Source organism: Oncorhynchus tshawytscha, linkage group LG01, assembly GCF_018296145.1.
Source record: "Oncorhynchus tshawytscha isolate Ot180627B linkage group LG01, Otsh_v2.0, whole genome shotgun sequence".
Lineage (NCBI taxonomy): Eukaryota > Metazoa > Chordata > Actinopteri > Salmoniformes > Salmonidae > Oncorhynchus > Oncorhynchus tshawytscha.
In genome coordinates this window covers 15,730,076-15,749,208 of record NC_056429.1, presented here as the reverse complement: position 1 = coordinate 15,749,208, position 19,133 = coordinate 15,730,076, and the positions used below count along the sequence as shown (strand labels likewise).

The 19,133-nt window shown below is 43.9% G+C and overlaps 1 protein-coding gene across 3 annotated transcripts in view; it reads left to right on the top strand.

Annotated features, from left to right (window-relative positions):
* The window catches only part of LOC112227601 (protein Wnt-7b), a 61,977-nt gene that overhangs the window by 29,876 nt on the left and 12,968 nt on the right, over positions 1 to 19,133 (top strand). For all 3 annotated transcript variants that reach the window (XM_024392568.2, XM_024392490.2, XM_024392427.2), the window contains one exon: positions 9,445 to 9,716. In XM_024392568.2, coding sequence (XP_024248336.1) covers positions 9,445 to 9,716 — 272 coding nt within the window. The remainder of the gene's footprint in view (positions 1 to 9,444; positions 9,717 to 19,133) is intronic.

The window sequence follows — 19,133 nt, the reverse complement described above, 5'->3', positions numbered from 1 at the left end:
TTGTGTTTTTTACTTTCAGTTTTGTACACCAGCTTCAAACAGCTGAAAATACAATATTTTTGGTTTTGGAAAATATATTTCAGTGAGATTTAGATGGTAAAATTATTCTCTACACTATACTTGCCTGTTTTGTCACATAAACTGAAATTAGGTGAACTATAAAAAAATGTGCAACCAGGAAATGGGGGAGAAATTTCTGCATAGTGTACCTTTTAATGGGTGACTACAACGATATAACTGTTCTATAACTGTAATGCATCCATGCTATAAGCAACACACTCCTCCTCTCTCCTTCTTCCCCCTGTCTCCTCCCTCCCTCCTCCTCTCTTCTTCTCCTCCCTCTATCCTCCTCCTTTCTCTTCCCTCTCCTCCTCCTCCTCTCTCATGCTCCCTTTCTCCTCCTCCACCTCCTCTCATCCTCCCTTTCTCCTCCTCCACCTCCTCTCCTCTTCCCTATCTCCTCCTCTCTCCTCCTCCCTTTCTCCTCCTCCACCTCCTCTCTCCTTTTCCTTATCTCCTCCCCCTCCCTCCCTCTCTCCTCTTCTTTCTCTCCTCTCTCTATCCTCCTCCACCTCCTCCTCCTCTCTGAGTGCATGTCAGAGACAGGGTCTTAAAAAAGTCTTTCCTCTCCAGAAGCCAAGGCTGTCCCCCTCTCTTTTACAGACGCTGGGCTTGTGTGTAGAGGCCACTGGTCTACTCTGCTAGGCTCAGTGTGTGTGTGTGTGTGTGTGTGTGTGTGTGTGTGTGTGTGTGTGTGTGTGTGTGTGTGTGTGTGTGTGTGTGTGTGTGAGGGTGTGTGTGTGTGTGTCTGTGTCTATGTGTGTCTGTCTGTGTCTGTGTCTATGTGTGTCTGTCTGTGTCTGTGTGTTCTGCCTCTGCTTTGCCTGGGTTCCCACCCTGATTCCGTCCGGGACCGCTTCCCTCTCTCCCCCTCTTCCCCACTCCTCCCTACCCAGCTCTCTTTCCTTACCCCGCTCTCCTCTCCCCAACTCCCCCTCCTCTCCTCCTCTCCTCAGCTCCCTCTCCTCTCCCCCTCTTCCCCGCTCCTCCCTACCCAGCTCTCTTTCCTTACCCCGCTCTCCTCCCCAACTCCCCCTCCTCTCCCCCTCTTCCCCGCTCCCCCTACCCAGCTCTCTTTCCCCCCCCTCTCCTCTCCCCCCTTTCCTCTCCCCCTCTCCCCAGCTCCCTCTCCTCTCCCCCTCTACCCAGCTCTCTTTCTTTTCCAAACTCTCCTCTCCCCAGCTCCCTCTCCTCTCCCCCTCTTCCCCGCTCCCCCTACCCAGCTCTCTTTCTTTTCCAAACTCTCCTCTCCCCAGCTCCCTCTCCTCTCCCCCTCTTCCCCGCTCCCCCTACCCAGCTCTCTTTCTTTTCCAAACTCTCCTCTTCGCAGCTTCTCCTCCTCTCCCCCTCTACCCAGCTTCTCCTCGTCTACCCCTCTACCCAGCTTCTTCTCCTCTCCCCAGCTCCCCCTCCTCTCCTCTCCTCCTCTCCCCAGCTCCCCTCCTCTCCGCCTTTCCCCAGCTCCCCCTCCTCTCCCCTGCTCCCCTGCTCCCCATCCTCTCCCCCTCTCCCGGCGCTCCACCCCAGAGCAGTGATTAAGTCATCGCTGTGCTCTGTGACTTACTGGGACAGCTCTCTGTCTGGTCCTCTGATCCTCTGTCCCCCATCACCTACTGAGCTCCAAACACAGGATCTACAGAGACATCACACTACCAGTCCAGAGGCATGGTTAGTTGTAGTGTTTTCACTCACTACCACTTCTAGGCAGTCCAGAGCAGAGGAATGGTTAGTTGTCGTGTTTCCACTCCCAGGCAGTCCAGTGTCAAGGCCAGGAGCCCACCAAAAAGACAGGCAAGGGGCTGGCTGTAACCTCAGTACGTATGAACCAGCTGTCGTTTCTATGGTGACTCTCCCCAATGTGTCCTTTCTGTGTCCTTTTGTGCCCTCTTTTCCTCCCTGGTCAGCAACATCAACATAGGCCTGGCGTGGCGGGGACGCTGAGCCCAGAGGGGTCACAAGGAGAGTGTTGCTAGTGTAGCCTAGCACTGCCAGTATTCTCTCAGGTTGTAAATCTCCTTTGCTGTGTCATGTACATTTGTTTAGTGGTGCGCTCGCCTCCACTTTAAACACAGATTGTCGTAAAAGCGGCCGGCCACCACATCCAGAAATGTTTGGGTCCATTTGGGACGTATGAAGGACGCGCGGAGACCAGGCAGTGGTCAGCTGATGTGAAGGCCATACTCTCACACCCACTCTCTCCATGCAGGGTGTATTCCTCCGTACAGGGTGTATTCCTCCATACAGGGTGTATTCCTCCGTACAGGGTGTATAGCTCCGTACAGGGTGTATTCCTCCGTACAGGGTGTATTCCTCCGTACAGGGTGTATTCCTCCGTACAGGGTGTATTTCTCCGTACAGGGTGTATTCCTCCGTACAGGGTGTATAGCTCCGTACAGGGTGTATTCCTCCGTACAGGGTGTATTCCTCCGTACAGGGTGTATTCCTCCGTACAGGGTGTATTCCTCCGTACAGGGTGTATTCCTCCGTACAGGGTGTATTCCTCCGTACAGGGTGTATTCCTCCGTACAGGGTGTATTCCTCCGTACAGGGTGTCTTCCTCCGTACAGGGTGTATAGCTCCGTACAGGGTGTATTCCTCCGTACAGGGTGTATTCCTCCGTACAGGGTGTATTCCTCCGTACAGGGTGTATTCCTCCGTACAGGGTGTATTCCTCCGTACAGGGTGTATTCCTCCGTACAGGGTGTATTCCTCCGTACAGGGTGTATTCCTCCGTACAGGGTGTATTCCTCCGTACAGGGTGTATTCCTCCGTACAGGGTGTATTCCTCCGTACAGGGTGTCTTCCTCCGTACAGGGTGTATAGCTCCGTACAGGGTGTATTCCTCCGTACAGGGTGTATTCCTCCGTACAGGGTGTATTCCTCCGTACAGGGTGTATTCCTCCGTACAGTGTGTATTCCTCCGTACAGTGTGTATTCCTCCGTACAGTGTGTATTCCTCCGTACAGTGTGTATTCCTCCGTACAGGGTGTATTCCTCCGTACAGGGTGTATTCCTCTGTACAGGGTGTATTCCTCCGTACAGTGTGTATAGCTCCGTACAGGGTGTATTCCTCCGTACAGGGTGTATTCCTCCGTACAGTGTGTATAGCTCCGTACAGTGTGTATAGCTCCGTACAGGGTGTATTCCTCCGTACAGGGTGTATTCCTCCGTACAGGGTGTATTCCTCCGTACAGGGTGTATTCCTCCGTACAGGGTGTATTCCTCCGTACAGTGTGTATAGCTCCGTACAGGGTGTATTCCTCCGTACAGGGTGTATTCCTCCGTACAGGGTGTATTCCTCCGTACAGGGTGTATTCCTCCGTACAGGGTGTCTTCCTCCGTACAGGGTGTATTCCTCCGTACAGTGTGTATAGCTCCGTACAGGGTGTATTCCTCCGTACAGGGTGTATTCCTCCGTACAGGGTGTATTCCTCCGTACAGTGTGTAGTGAGCGATCCTGTATGGCCACAGAACGTTGACTGATAACTGCTCTCAGGGAAGAGCTTGAGCCTTCCTTCCTTCTCCTTCTGTCCATATTGGACACTGTCACAGACACTTGCTACTAAACTCCATTAGACAGATGGTTTAATATTTCTCTATTCTTCTCCCCAGACCATTCCAAGTTCATTGAGGTTTTTATGGTTAGTCCAATTTTCCACTGGCAGCCTACAAGGCTACCCCAGGGTGGTTCCTCCTGGAATCCTGTCAGGACGATGGGGCCTGGTGCCTTTTTAGCCTTTTTCTCTTTCATAAACCACATGCCTGTTCAACAAGTAGGAGCTCCCCAAGGGCATGGGAGTACAGTACACAACTCCCAATCATAGAGTAGATGTACTGGAGCATCATGTCCAACACAGCATGAAACATTTGTCTTCTCAATACACAATCAACCACCTCACGGGTCAATGATGAAACTACTCATCAAACTACATCAAACCTTTCACTCACTGAGACGCAGAGGCTCAAACACAGAAATGGAGCATCAGAAATCTCACAGTTGTAGCATCGAACATCTCCATGGAAGCAGTATTAAAGTTTCTCACTGCTTACTAGTCCAAGCATCAAGCAACTCCCTCCCTCACTCACACAGCATCAAACACAACCTTTAAAACCCTAGGGTTGGGTCTTGCGTCTGTCGTAAAACAGTCAGATTCATGAGGACGTAAACCAGTTGTAGAGTTAGAGTTTGAAACGTGTATTAAAGTGTCACTCCAAAATTATACAAATTAAATCACATTTATTTGTCACGTGCGCCGAATACAACAGGTGTAGACTTTACTGTGAAATGCTTACTTAAGAGGCCTTTCCAACAAAGCAGAGTTAAAAATTAAGAAAATGTGCTAATAAAAATACAAGAGCTGACAATACAAAATACAGATTTTAGAAATCACATTGTGGAACAATTTAATTTAATTTTGAGACACTTAAAGCAGTCAAAGTCAAAACATGATATAACAAAAGTTGTCCAGCAGTAGTAAATGTTGATATTATTATCTAATGGATAATGCAGATTCCCAGTTGATATCATTATCTAATGTATAATGCAGATTCCCAGTTGATATCATTGTCTAGTGGATAAGGGCAGTTTACCACTAACAGTGCTCTCCATTGTGCTTAGAATCACTGCAGGAGAATATTTTTATATAAATGTTTTATTGAACCTTTATTTGACCTTTATTTAACAATGAGTGTACTTCTCTCCTACCATTACTAGGTTCAGCCCTCTTAAGGCATCCACATGCCTCACAGCCAAAACAGTTTGGAACAGATCTTGCAAGTATTATGATGACATTTTGTGACGTTTTTGTTCAATTTGGATTTACAACAAGTATTTTTGGGGCCGATCGGGCACACAACATTTTTTTTGAGGCAAGCTGAAGTCAGTAGCTGAAGTCTACGCCCCCTCATTGGTAAGTGGTCTACAGTAGAGATTCTTCATTGAAGTGCCTGTTGTCATTCAGGCTGTATCACATCCGGCCGCGATTGGGAGTCCCATAGGGCGGCACACAATTGGCCCAGTGTCATCAGGAGGGGCTGTCATTGTAAATAAGAATTTGCTCTTAACTGACATGCCTAGTTAAATAAAGGTTAAATAAAAATACTACACCAAACATCCTAGTTAGAAGCAAAATTGTGCGACTAAGATCCCCTCGGCAAAAACGTCAAAATTAATGACAGATTTCTTGAGTTATACTATTTTGAGGATGTGTATACTGGCTACGGCATCTCAAAATGGACAAACAGTACTACAGCCGCTTTTTTCTTTTAGGCAACTGAGGAGTCAATGTGTAAGACTGACCAAAAAGGCTAAATGTGATTATTATGTAACCACTCTTTATGATTGCAAGGGAAACTCAGCTAAAATCTGGAAAACGGTCTAATCTCTAAAGGGTTGCACTTCCTCCTCTCTGCCCCACACAATTCATTCAGACTGGTAGTCAAGTTTGGGAACCACTGATCTAAGTGACAGAACTCAGGCCATCGTGGTTGAAGTACACGTAGATGTTCGGCATGGGTCGATTCAAGAACCTGGTCTTTTCACTATGTATATACATGCATGGTCAATGATACTACAATGTATGCAATTGCTCCAACTGCTGACCTGGCTGTGACAAGGCTACAGTCCAATTTTGCAGCAGTGCAGAAAGCCCTAATTAAACTAGTGCTTAATACAGGAAAAACGAAATACATGTTGTTTTCAAGTTCTCGTAAGATTGTCTCAGATGGATTAGGTCTTCAGTCGTCGGCTGGTTCTATAATTCAACTAGTCTGTCATACAAATACCTTGGTATTTGGATTGACAATGATTTATAGTTTAAAAAACATACGAATGAGCGTGTTAAGAAACTAAGATTTAAAGTAGCCTTTTACAAAAACAGATATTTTCTCTCTAGTCAGCAGGAAGCAGATTGTGCTGTCAAACTTTCTATCAGTTCTTGCTTATGGTGATACTATTTATTAAAGTACAGCTGCCTCTTCTCTTAAACTCCTGGATGCCATTTGTCATCTTTTTATCACAGGAGACAGATTTATTACTCATCACTGTATTCTTTACCAAAAGGTTGGCTGGACCTCTTTGAAGTCATGTAGATCACATCATTACGCTCTTTTTGTTCACAAAGCCCTGTTCCACAAGCTTCCGACTTACTTAACCTCACTATTAAGATTTAAAAGTATATTCACAGGGTTGGTTAACTCTGGAGACTCCTTTGGTGTCTTCAGAGTTAGGTAAATTGGCCTTTAGGTTTTATGCCCCATATGTTTTGAATAATCTCCAAAAAGCAGTACACATAGAGGTAGTGTCCCTGGGGCAGTTTAGAGAGATGCCTTAGTGTCCCTGGGGCAGTTTAGAGAGATGCCTTAGTGTCCCTGGGGCAGTTTAGAGAGATGCCTTAGTTTCCCTGGGGCTGTTTAGAGAGATGCCTTAGTGTCCCTGGGGCTGTTTAGAGAGATGCCTTAGTGTCCCTGGGGCTGTTTAGAGAGATGCCTTAGTGTCCCTGGGGCAGTTTAGAGAGATGCCTTAGTGTCCCTGGGGCAGTTTAGAGAGATGCCTTAGTGTCCCTGGGGCTGTTTAGAGAGATGCCTTAGTGTCCCTGGGGCTGTTTAGAGAGATGCCTTAGTGTCCCTGGGGCTGTTTAGAGAGATGCCTTAGTGTCCCTGGGGCAGTTTAGAGAGATGCCTTAGTGTCCCTGGAGCAGTTTAGAGAGATGCCTTAGTGTCCCTGGGGCAGTTTAGGAGCTGCCTTAGTGTCCCTGGGGCAGTTTAGAGAGATGCCTTAGTGTCCCTGGGGCAGTTTAGAGAGATGCCTTAGTGTCCCTGGGGCAGTTTAGAGAGATGCCTTAGTGTCCCTGGGGCAGTTTAGAGAGATGCCTTAGTGTCCCTGGGGCAGTTTAGAGAGATGCCTTAGTGTCCCTGGGGCAGTTTAGAGAGATGCCTTAGTGTCCCTGGGGCAGTTTAGAGAGATGCCTTAGTGTCCCTGGGGCAGTTTAGAGAGATGCCTTAGTGTCCCTGGGGCTGTTTAGAGAGATGCCTTAGTGTCCCTGGGGCAGTTTAGAGAGATGCCTTAGTGTCCCTGGGGCAGTTTAGAGAGATGCCTTAGTGTCCCTGGGGCAGTTTAGAGAGATGCCTTAGTGTCCCTGGGGCAGTTTAGAAAGTGGAAAGAGGAATGTTATAATGAACAATGTGTCTGTTTTAGTTGATTGTCTTTTGTGTATTTATGCTTGTCTGTATTTGATTTGTTTTATATTGTATCAGATGAATATGAATATTGTATATGCAGGGCTCCTTGAAAAAGAGACACTGGTCTCAATGGTGACTCCCTGCTAAAATAAAGGTCAAATTAAAGGAAATGTTTTCAAGTGAATGTCCTTTAAGGGAGTATGCGAGCACACTCGTTTGGTTCTCCTAGCCGAGCTCGGCTAGGCACCAGCCCAACTGAAGCATGTTGACGCCATTAGCGTTAGTTGACAGTTCCAGACCCAACAGGGGGTGTCAACCAATACCATTTCCCCCATGAGATGTGTTAGTGCAGGCTGAATGGGCCCACAAACAGGCCTGCATCTATGACACAGGGAACCAACCTTCTTACCCTGGAAACTTCATACTCCATTCTGTTTTTACCATCATACTGCCCCGCCATGTTTGTGTGTTCGTTGTGTGTGTGTGTGTGTCTGTGTGCATGTGTCTGTATGTGTGAGATGAAGGTGGCTGTGAGTGACCATAAGCTGGCAGGGCATAACTCTGTTGGTAACTAGTAAGGCTGGTGTTTGTGAGTCAGTCCCCATACAGTACATACAGCAGGCAGTGAGCAGGCAGGGCATTAGCAGCAGTCATGGCCGGGCTTATCTCCAGCAGCACAGACTAGCAGCCTTAGCCCTCAGCCTCCACTGGATGTGACCACAGTGTTTGGGGCTGTAAAATAAGGTAACATAAGCAGTGATTTTGCATCTAGCAAGTTTCTAAATTGTTAAATATTTATTTGCTTAGCCAAATAACGTATAACTTTTCACATTTGAGATTTGTCATGTTTTTTTTTCTGTAATTTGGCTATATTGCAATATGCAGTGGTCAATATTATTTTCCCTTCCCTCATGCTGGTAGCCTGGTACAGTAGGCCTGGACCAGACAGCAGAAAGTACATGTCGGTCTGATGATCATAAAATCTCCTGGATATCTGAAATACTTGATTAATATTGTTTACATGATATGGAACACATATTTGAGTAAGAAGAAAACACAACCATGAATTCTACAGAGTGATGTTACACGCCAAGTATGTTACGTAAAGAAACAGAAACATCCATGTAAAACATATATATATCCCCTTTAAGGCCCAATAAACCCACTGGTTTGTCACTAGTAGCATTTGTTCTCCTTCCACCCTCTACCCTTTCTCTCTGAGGCCCAGAGCCCCTCGACCCTCTCTCTGAGGCCCAGAGCCCCTCGACCCTCTCTCTGAGGCCCAGAGCCCCTCTACCCTCTCTCTTTGAGGCCCAGAGCCCCTCTACTCTCTCTCCTCCTGAGGCCCAGAGCCCCTCTTCTCTCTCTGTGGCCCAGAGCCCCTTTTTCTCTCTCTGAGGCCCACACCCTCTCTCCCACATGAAGGACTACTCAGGGGACACCTGGGTAACTCACTGTGACAGCACAGCATCCACGGCCCCCCCTTTTGGAGCACAGCAGCCTTTTAAAGACTGAGCACTCCCTACTTACAATTGGACAGCACTGTCTGGGGGATGCATACTTGAAAACGGATGGTAGAAAAAAGCATTTGTATTATCAGTCTTGAACAGTTCCTCTCATTGGAGGAAATACTATGTCATACCGGCATCACTTTTGTCTGTTGACTGTCCTCTGTCCGAACTTGTGCATGCATACATGGCCTATACCAGTAATGCTGAAGTCCTAACCACCGCAAGTGTACTGTAGAGAGAGAGAACACCAGACTCCTAGAGAGAGAGAGGGAGAAGGGAAGTAACTGCACCAGACAGCCAGACAGACCTGCAAATCACAGCTGTAGTAATGTGGGCATGCAGTACAAGGTGCTCGAGGAGAGGAATTCAGCACTGTGGACAGCACCTAGCTACAGTACTCTCCCCTCCCCACTCGGCCTAGAATCACAGCACTGCACACTTGGAGGCTGTCCTTGAGGACTTGTGGTCTGATGCTGTGACCATCTTCTTACCAAGGTGCAGGAGGGACCGGAGGTAGGAGGGAGGGACGCCAGGGAGGTCTTGCCTGGACAATTGTGCCTGATTTCTTTAACTAGAGATAATCAAGTTAAAATAGAGCAACAAGCTCATAGTACACAAGTTTCTATGACGTTCTGTTGTCATCGCTGTAATTCTACAATTATTTAACGTCCCTAACCTCTCTACCTCTTCTCAGGTAGCCGGGAAGCTGCGTTCACGTACGCCATCACGGCCGCCGGCGTAGCCCATGCCATCACGGCGGCGTGTAGCCAGGGAAACCTGAGCCAGTGTGGCTGTGACCGGGAGAAGCAGGGTTACTATAACCAGGAAGAGGGCTGGAAGTGGGGAGGCTGCTCGGCAGACATCAAGTACGGCGTTGAGTTCTCCAGGAGGTTTGTGGACGCCCGCGAGATCAAGAAGACCACGCGCCGGCTGATGAACCTCCACAACAATGAGGCAGGGAGAAAGGTAAACAACCACATAGAAGAAATACATCTTTATCTTTTTAGATCAGTGTGTGTGTGTGTGTGTGTGTGTGTGTGTGTGTGTGTGTGTGTGTGTGTGTGTGTGTGTGTGTGTGTGTGTGTGTGTGTGTGTGTGTGCGCGTGAGTGTGTGTGTGTGTGTGTGTGTGTGTGTGTGTGTGTGTGTGTGTGTGTGTGTGTGTGTGTGTGTGTGTGTGTGTGTGTGTGTGTGTGTGCGCACGCTCGTTCACTCGTGTATTTGTGGTTTGTGTGTGTGCACGCGCATCCATGTGTAAACACCCCAGCCCAGATAAAGAATGGAACCTACAGAGTGGTGGCGGCAACCCCTAAATGGGGGTCGTGCTGATTGACAGTTAGCCTCTCAGCAGCCTGTTTTGCTTTAGCTCAATTACAGTTTTTTTTCCTACTATAATGTGGGGTGTTTTTCTCTTGGAGATCTGGCACACTTCTCCTGTGGTGGTGGTGGTGGTGGTGGTGGTGGTGGTGGTGGTGGTGGTGGTGGTGGTGGTGGTGGTGTGGTCCTGGGCTATGTTTGTTTGTTATTAGTCATCCCAGAACAAAGAACAACATGAATCATAACAGAGAGACAGAGAGAGCAAGAAAGTGAGAGAAAGAGAGAGAGAGCAAGAGAGAGTAAGAGAGAGCATGCCTGCCTGGGCTTCTCTGGCGTTCTGGTGATAAATGGATCTAATGAATAAGCGGAGCGGAGCGAGGACGGTAGGCGGCTGCCAGATGGAGTTCTGCCATGGCCCTCCATCCAGCCCTTTCATGGAATTATGAAGTGTAAAGTCAGGAACAGGATATTATTGCAGGTCTCTCAGCCGTACCAAAAACACAGCACTGCCATTTCACTGCGCCCATTCAGTTTCTGAAAGCACAGCGACAATGCCGGAGTTAACGCAGGCAGACTGATATGAGGGGATCGTAGTCAGATGACCTGTCTGAGTCTGAATTAAGCCTGGCAGAGGTTTGGTACAGAGGATGGGATTCAATCAAACACACGCTGTGGAAACGGGGCGTTGTGGGGGATCAGTACATTTTTAAGTGCAATCTGTTGATTAACGAGACAATGGGGAAACTCAGCTAAACACATTTTTTTGTTTGAAAGGATGCATTTTCACAGCACAGGAATAACGTGATTTTCTTCACAGTGTTTGTGGTTTGATTGATGCTGGCCCGAGACTACTACTCTACCACTACAAAGATCCCTCTGTATCTAGAACATTCCGACACAAACACTGTAGGCTCCAGTTATGTGAATCCCAAATAAATACAGACAAACCCATGGAATGATTTAGTCTCTCTGTATACTGGGATCTAGTGAGTTTGACAAATCTGGTCATATCTGACTAATTGGTAGCAGACAAGGTTTTGATGGACACAGTGTAAAGTAAATGTTTTCAACCATTCAGTAATTCTGTTTCACACAGACATTCATTGTGGTTTATACCACCATATATTTTGGGAAATCCTCGTTCTGAATCATCATCTGTAACGAGATTGTCAGTTGACCCTCAACTATTCTATGTACCTTCTCCCCACACTTTCAATCGAATATCTGCTAATGAGGGATTTCAAAACACATACAGTGTCAATGTAAGAATCAGGCAGCATTTATTGATCCATAGCTCTGTGTACATTGTGTACATTGTGGAAGTGTCTGACAGAAACGATGACTACTGCTGGCAAGGCGTCATGCCAGGAAAAAAACTGCTCTGGAAAAATGCCCTGCCAACAAAACTGAACAGCTTATATAACAAATACATACTTGGTTCTTACAAGTAGAATCACCCAGTTAGGTTGGAAGAGTCATGTTAGGACTACTATATGTATCCCATGTCCTATACAAGCGCCACTGTCTCTTTTTTCTCAATGACTTCATCCACTCTATTCTCCACAGAATACAACACGTACTGTAGTCACAGAATACAACATGTACTGTAGTCACAGAATACAACATGTACTGTAGTCACAGAATACAACATGTACTGTAGTCACAGAATACAACATGTACTGTAGTGACAGAATACAACATGTACTGTAGTCACAGAATACAACATGTACTGTAGTCACAGAATACAACATGTACTGTAGTCACAGAATACAACATGAACTGTAGTGACAGAATACAACATGTACTGTAGTCACAGAATACAACACGTACTGTAGTCACAGAATACAACATGTACTTTAGTGACAGAATACAACATGTACTGTAGTCACAGAATACAACATGTACTTTAGTGACAGAATACAACATGTACTGTAGTCACAGAATACAACATGTACTTTAGTGACAGAATACAACATGTACTGTAGTCACAGAATACAACATGTACTGTAGTGACAGAATACAACATGTACTGTAGTCACAGAATACAACATGTACTGTAGTCACAGAATACAACATGTACTGTAGTCACAGAATACAACATGAACTGTAGTGACAGAATACAACATGTACTGTAGTCACAGAATACAACACGTACTGTAGTCACAGAATACAACATGTACTTTAGTGACAGAATACAACATGTACTGTAGTCACAGAATACAACATGTACTGTAGTGACAGAATACAACATGTACTGTAGTCACAGAATACAACATGAACTGTAGTGACAGAATACAACATGTACTGTAGTCACAGAATACAACACGTACTGTAGTCACAGAATACAACATGTACTTTAGTGACAGAATACAACATGTACTGTAGTCACAGAATACAACATGTACTTTAGTGACAGAATACAACATGTACTGTAGTCACAGAATACAACATGTACTTTAGTGACAGAATACAACATGTACTGTAGTCACAGAATACAACATGTACTGAGTGACAGAATACAACACGTACTGTAGTCACAGAATACAAGACATGCTGTAGTCACAGAATACAACACGTACTGTAGTCACAGAATACAACACGTACTGTAGTCACAGAATACAACACGTACTGTAGTCACAGAATACAACACGTACTGTAGTCACAGAATACAACACGTACTGTAGTCACAGAATACAACACGTTCTGTAGTCACAGAATACAACACGTACTGTAGTCACAGAATACAACACGTACTGTAGTCACAGAATACAACACGTACTGTAGTCACAGAATACAACACGTACTGTAGTCACAGAATACAAAATGTACTGTAGTGACAGAATACAACACGTACTGTAGTCACAGAATACAACACGTTCTGTAGTCACAGAATACAACACGTACTGTAGTCACAGAATACAACACGTACTGTAGTCACAGAATACAACACGTACTGTAGTCACAGAATACAACACGTTCTGTAGTCACAGAATACAACACGTACTGTAGTCACAGAATACAACACGTTCTGTAGTCACAGAATACAACATGTACTGTAGTGACAGAATACAAAATGTACTGTAGTGACAGAATGCAGATTTATAGTAGGTAAGTAGAGGCCTGTTGTAGAACAAGGATTGACTTGGTCCTGACACTAAACTGCTGAGGACACCACACAATATTTCCCAGGTGCCCTAGGATTAGGCATTTAGAGGAGTTCTCTACTACACTGTGTGCCACATGTCAGAGATGAGCTTGGTAATGAATGGGTACCAGTGCATTTTGAAACGATTCCGTTTCTAAGATATATCACTGCTATCTGAACATGTAAGAGTGTTTTGATTTAAGATAAGAGGCCTTGAAGTGTTGATTTGCGTGATCTGTTATATTGTGAAATGTAGTATTTAATACTTATTTCATTCAAACGTCATGTTTCTTTAGTTAATTAACCAAACCATGATCCCAGCATTCACACTGATCCAGATGCAAACAGTTAATAAACATCAGTCGAGTATGTCGTATCTGCAACACATTAAATAGCTGAATGATCCACATTTAACTCAAGCGTAATGGTGTATGGTTATATGAGATTTATATTTATTTTCCCTTGCTATTGATGTAGTCTTCAGGAAGGTAGGGATAATTATATGGTTGAATATTACCAGTAAGTGCATTTTCCCTTGTTTTTGACATATAGCTGGCATCAGTGTCCCTCTTAGAATGTCAGATATTCCTGGTTTGGTCTACTTCATAGGGAACAGTCACTCTACGCCAGATTGTGAATGTTTGACCCTCAGATGTAAATGGATGTGGCACAACGCACAAAACAAACAACCAGTGTGAATTCAGATCAAACACAACTCTCTATTCTATAACACAATGTACTCAAATACTTTAAAATCAAAACAACTGTCTTTGGAATGGCACGCATCTGTCATTGTGAACATCCGTTTCCACTTACAGGGACTCCTCCATACAAAGAGGGCATTCATCAACCATCTGCTGAAAACTCTTTGTTATTCATTAATAAACACAATATTGAACTCAAATAAATACGTCCTCTTCACTCAGAATGTTTCTTGGTCTCCCTCTAAAGAGTTTACACTGAGTGAACAAAACATTAGGAACACCTGCTCTTTCCATGAAATAGACTGACCAGGTGAATCCAGGTGAAAGCTATGATCTCTTATTGATGTCACTGTTAAATTAACTTCAATCAAATCAAATCAAAATGTTATTGGCCACACATATTTAGCAGATGTTATTGCGGTTGTAGCGAAATGCTTGTGTTCCTAGTTCCAACAGTGCAGTAGTGTCTAACAATTCACAACAATACACACAAATCTAAAGGTAGAAGAATGGAATAAAGAAATATATAAATACACTAAAATACAGTAGAATAGAACACAGTATATACATATGAGATGAGAAAAGCAGTATGTAAACATTATTTAAACATTATTGAAGTGACTAGTGTTCCATTATTAAAATGACTAGTGTTCCATTATTAAAGTCGCCAATGATTCCAAGTCTATGTATAAAGGGCAGCAGCCTCTAAGGTGCAGGGTTGCGTAACCGGGTGGAAGCCGGCTAGTGATGGCTATTTAACAGACTGATGTCCTTTGAGATAGATCAGTGTTTGAATGAAAGGAGACAAGTTAAAGAAGGATTTTTAAGCTTTGAGACAATTGAGACATGGATTGTGTATGTGTGCCATTCAGAGGGTGAATGGGCAAGACAAAAGATTTAGTGCCTTTGAAGGGGGTATGGTAGTAGGTGCCAGGCGCACCGGTTTCAGTGTGTCAAGAACTGCAATGCTGCTGGGTTTTTCACGCGCAACAGTTTCCCGTGTGTATCAAGAATGGTCCACCACCCAAAGGAAATTCAGCCAGCTTGATACAACTGTGGGAAGAATTGGAGTCAACATGGGCCAGCATCCCTGTGGAACACTTTCGACACCTTGCTTATAGAGTCCATGCCCCGACAAAAGGGGGTGCAACTCAATATTAGGAAGGTGTTCCTAATGTTCCTAATGTATATGTAACACAGAACCCAAACCGGCTGCGCGTGTGCGCCATCGTGCGCTATCGTACATACATTTATTTTGTCCCCCTACACCAAATGCGGTCACGACACGCAGGTTAAAATATCAAAACAAACTCTGAACCAATGACATTAATTTGGGGACAGGTCGAAAAGCATTAAACATGTATGGAAATTTAGCTAGTTAGCTTGCTGTTGCTAGCTAATTTGTCCTATTTAGCTAGCTTGCAGTTGCTAGTTAATTTGTCCTGGGATATGAACATTGAGTTACTCCTCCGACAATTAATCCACACATAAAACAGCCAACCGAATCGTTTCTAGTCATCGTGGTGGAAGGGTAGCCTAGTGGTTAGAGCATTGGACTAGTAACTGAAAGGTTGCAAGTTCAAATCCCTGAGCTGACAAGGTACAAAATCTGTTGTTCTGCCCCTGAACAGGCAGTTAACCCACTGTTCCTAGGCTGTCATTGAAAATAAGAATTTGTTCTTAACTGACTTGCCTAGTAAAATAAAAAAAATCTCTCCTCCTTCCAGGCTTTTTCATCTTTGTACTTATATGGTGATCACATTTACACTTTCATAGTATTACCACGACAACCGGCAAAACAGTTTGTCTTTCAATCACCCACGTGGGTATAACCAATGAGGAGATGGCACGTGGGTACCTGCTTCTATAAACCAATGAGGAGATGGGAGAGGCAGGACTTTCAGTGCCATCTGCGTCAGAAATAGAAAGGAGTTCTATTTTAGCCCTCGGCATCGCAGACGCTCGTTGGCGCCCGCGAGCAGTGTGGGTGGAATAATTGAATAACATGGATTTCTACATTTATTTTGCGACGCTCGCGCACGTGAAGTGTCCGGTCTGGTCAGCATGTAACACTGAAGAGAAAACAAAGCATTAGTGTGAACTGTGAAGCTGACGTTATATCAGAGAAATACCATCCATAGAGCAATGCCATCCAAATGTCTATTCAATCAATGAAATCGTCAGCAATTTCAACAAAAATAAATAAATATATTTCTATTTGACACGTTTCAAAAACAACAGCTGTACACTAACAGTGAAGTACTATATATATATATTTATAAACTGGGTGGTTCCAGCCCTGAATGCTGATTGGCTGACAGCTGTGGTATATGAGACCGTATACCATGGGTATGACAAAACATTTATTTTTTTACTTCAGTAACCAGTTTAGAATAGCAATAAGGCACCTCGGGGGGTTGTGGTATATGGCCAATATACCATGGCAAATGGCTGTATCCAGGCACTCCACGATGCGTAAGAACAGCCCTAAGCCGTGCTATATTGGCAATATACCATACCCCTCAGGCCTTGTTGCTTAAATATATGTATACACAGTTGAAGTCGGAAGTTTACATACACCTTAGGTAGATACATTTAAACTCGGTTTTTCACAATTCCTGACATTTAATCTTAGTAAACATTCCCTGTCTTAGGTAAGTTAGGATCACCACAGTATTTTAAGAATGTGAAATGTCAGAATAAAAGTAGAGAGAATGATTTATTTCAGCTTTTATTTCTTTCATCAAAGTCCCAGTGGGTCAGAAGTTTACATACACTCAATTAGTATTTGGTAGCATTGCCTTTAAATTGTTTAACTTGGGTCAAACGTTTCGCGTAGCCTTCCACAAGCTTCACACAATAAGTTGGGTGAATTTTGGCCCATTCCTCCTGACAGAGCTGGTGTAACTGAGTCAGGTTTGTAGGCCTCCTTGCTTGCACACGCTTTTTCAGTTCTGCCCACAAATTTTCTATAGTTTTGAAGTCATGGCATTGTGATGGCCACTCCAATACCTTGACTTTGTTGTCCTTAAGCCATTTTGCCACAACTTTGGAAGTATGCTTGGGGTCATTGTCCATTTGGTAGACCCATTTGCAACCAAGCTTTAACTTCCTGACTGATGACTTGAGATGTTGCTTCAATATATCCACATAATTTTCTTCCCTCATGATGCCATCTATTTTGTGAAGTGCACCAGTCCCTCCTGCAGCAAGGCACCCCCAAAACATGATGCTGCCACCCCCTTTCTTCACGGTTGGGATGGTGTTCTTCGGCTTGCAAGCCTCCCCCTTTTTCCTCCAAACATAACGATGGTCATTATGGCCAAACAGTTGTATTTTTGATTCATCAGACCAGAGGACATTTCTCCAAAACGTACGAGCTTTGTCCCCATGTGCAGTTGCAAACTGTAGCTTGGCTTTTTTATGGCGGTTTTGGAGCAGTGGCCTTCTTCCTTGCTGAGCGGCCTTTCAGGTTATGTCGATATAGGACTTGTTTTACTGTGGATATAGATACCTTTGTACCTGTTTCCTCCAGCATCTTTACAAGGTCCTTTGCTGTTGTTCTGGGATTGATTTGCACTTTTCGCACCAATGTACGTTCATCTATAGGAGACTGATAGCATCTCCTTCTTGAGCAGTATGATGGCTGCGTGGTCGCATGGTGTTTATACTTGTGTACTATTGTTTGTACAGGTGAATGTGGTAACTTCAGGCGTTTGGAAATTGCTCCCAAGGATGAACCAGACTTGTGGAGGTCTACAATTTTTTCTTGAGGTCTTGGCTGATTTCTTTAGATTTTCCCCTGATGTCTAGCAAAGAGACACTGAGTTTGAAGGTAGGCCTTGAAATACATCCACAGGTACACCTCCAATTGACTCAAATGATGTAAATTAGCCTATCAGAAGCTTTTAAATCCATGACATAATTTTCTGGAATTTTCCAAGCTGTTTAATGACAGTCAACTTAGTGTATGTAAACGTCTGACCCACTGGAATTCTGATACAGTGAATTATGAGTGAAATAATCTGTCAGTAAAAAATTGTTGGAAAAATTACTTGTGTCATGCACAAAGTAGATGTCCTAACCGACTTGCCAAAACTATAGTTTGTTAACAAGCCATTTGTCGGGTGGTTGAAAAATGAGTTTTAATAACTCCAACCTAAGTGTATGTAAACTTCCGACTTCAACTGTATATACAGTACCAGTCAAATTAAAAATCCTACAATGTGATTTTCTGGATTTGTTTTTTTCATTTTGTCTGTCACAGTTGAAGTTTACCTATGATGACAATTTACAGGCCTCTCTCATCTTTTTAAGTGGGAGAACTTGCACAATTGGTGGCTAACTAAATACTTTTTTGCCCCACTGTATGTGTTATTTCATAGTTTTGATGGCTCCACTACCATTCTATCATTCAAATAGTAAAAATTAAGAAAATCCCTTGAATGAGTAGGTGTGTCCAAACTTTTCACTGGTTCTGTTTTATATATATATATATATATATATATATATATATATATATATATATAGAAAGGTCTTTGTTTCTGGCCATTTTTAGCCTGTAACCGAACCCACCAATGCTGATGCTCCAGATACTCAACTAGGCTTCTTTAATCAGAACAACAGTTTTCAGCTGTGCTAACATAATTGCAAAAGGGTTTTCTAAGGATCAATTAGCCTTTTAAAATAATAAACTTGGATTAGCTAACACAACATGCCATTGGAACACAGAAGTGATGGTTGCTGATAATGGGCCTCTGTATGCCTATGTAGATATTCCATTAAAAATCTGCCGTTTCCAGCTACAAGTCAACATTAATAATGTCTACACTGTATTTCTGATCAATTTGATGTTATTTTAATGGACAAAAAATGTGCTTTTCTTTCAAAAAAAGGGACATTTCTAAGTGACCCCAAACTTTTGAACGGTAGTCTATATAGTGTCATTTTGCCACAGGGCCATGGTGTATACTGTACGTAGACATTAGCTAAAAGTGCTCCAAATACATCACAGACAACAGTTGTCTTTTGGTCCATGCAACAGTGTGGTATCGCTCCATGTTTTGACACATTTAATTAAAGAATATTAAGACGGTTAGAGACACTGAAACTTTATGCTTTCACGTATTCTCAGACTTGTCTTGTAAAAATTGGTTCCTGATTGTTATCTGAGTTTGTCCTTTTTAAAGTGTCAGGGAAGACTTTGGAGCAGTGTGATT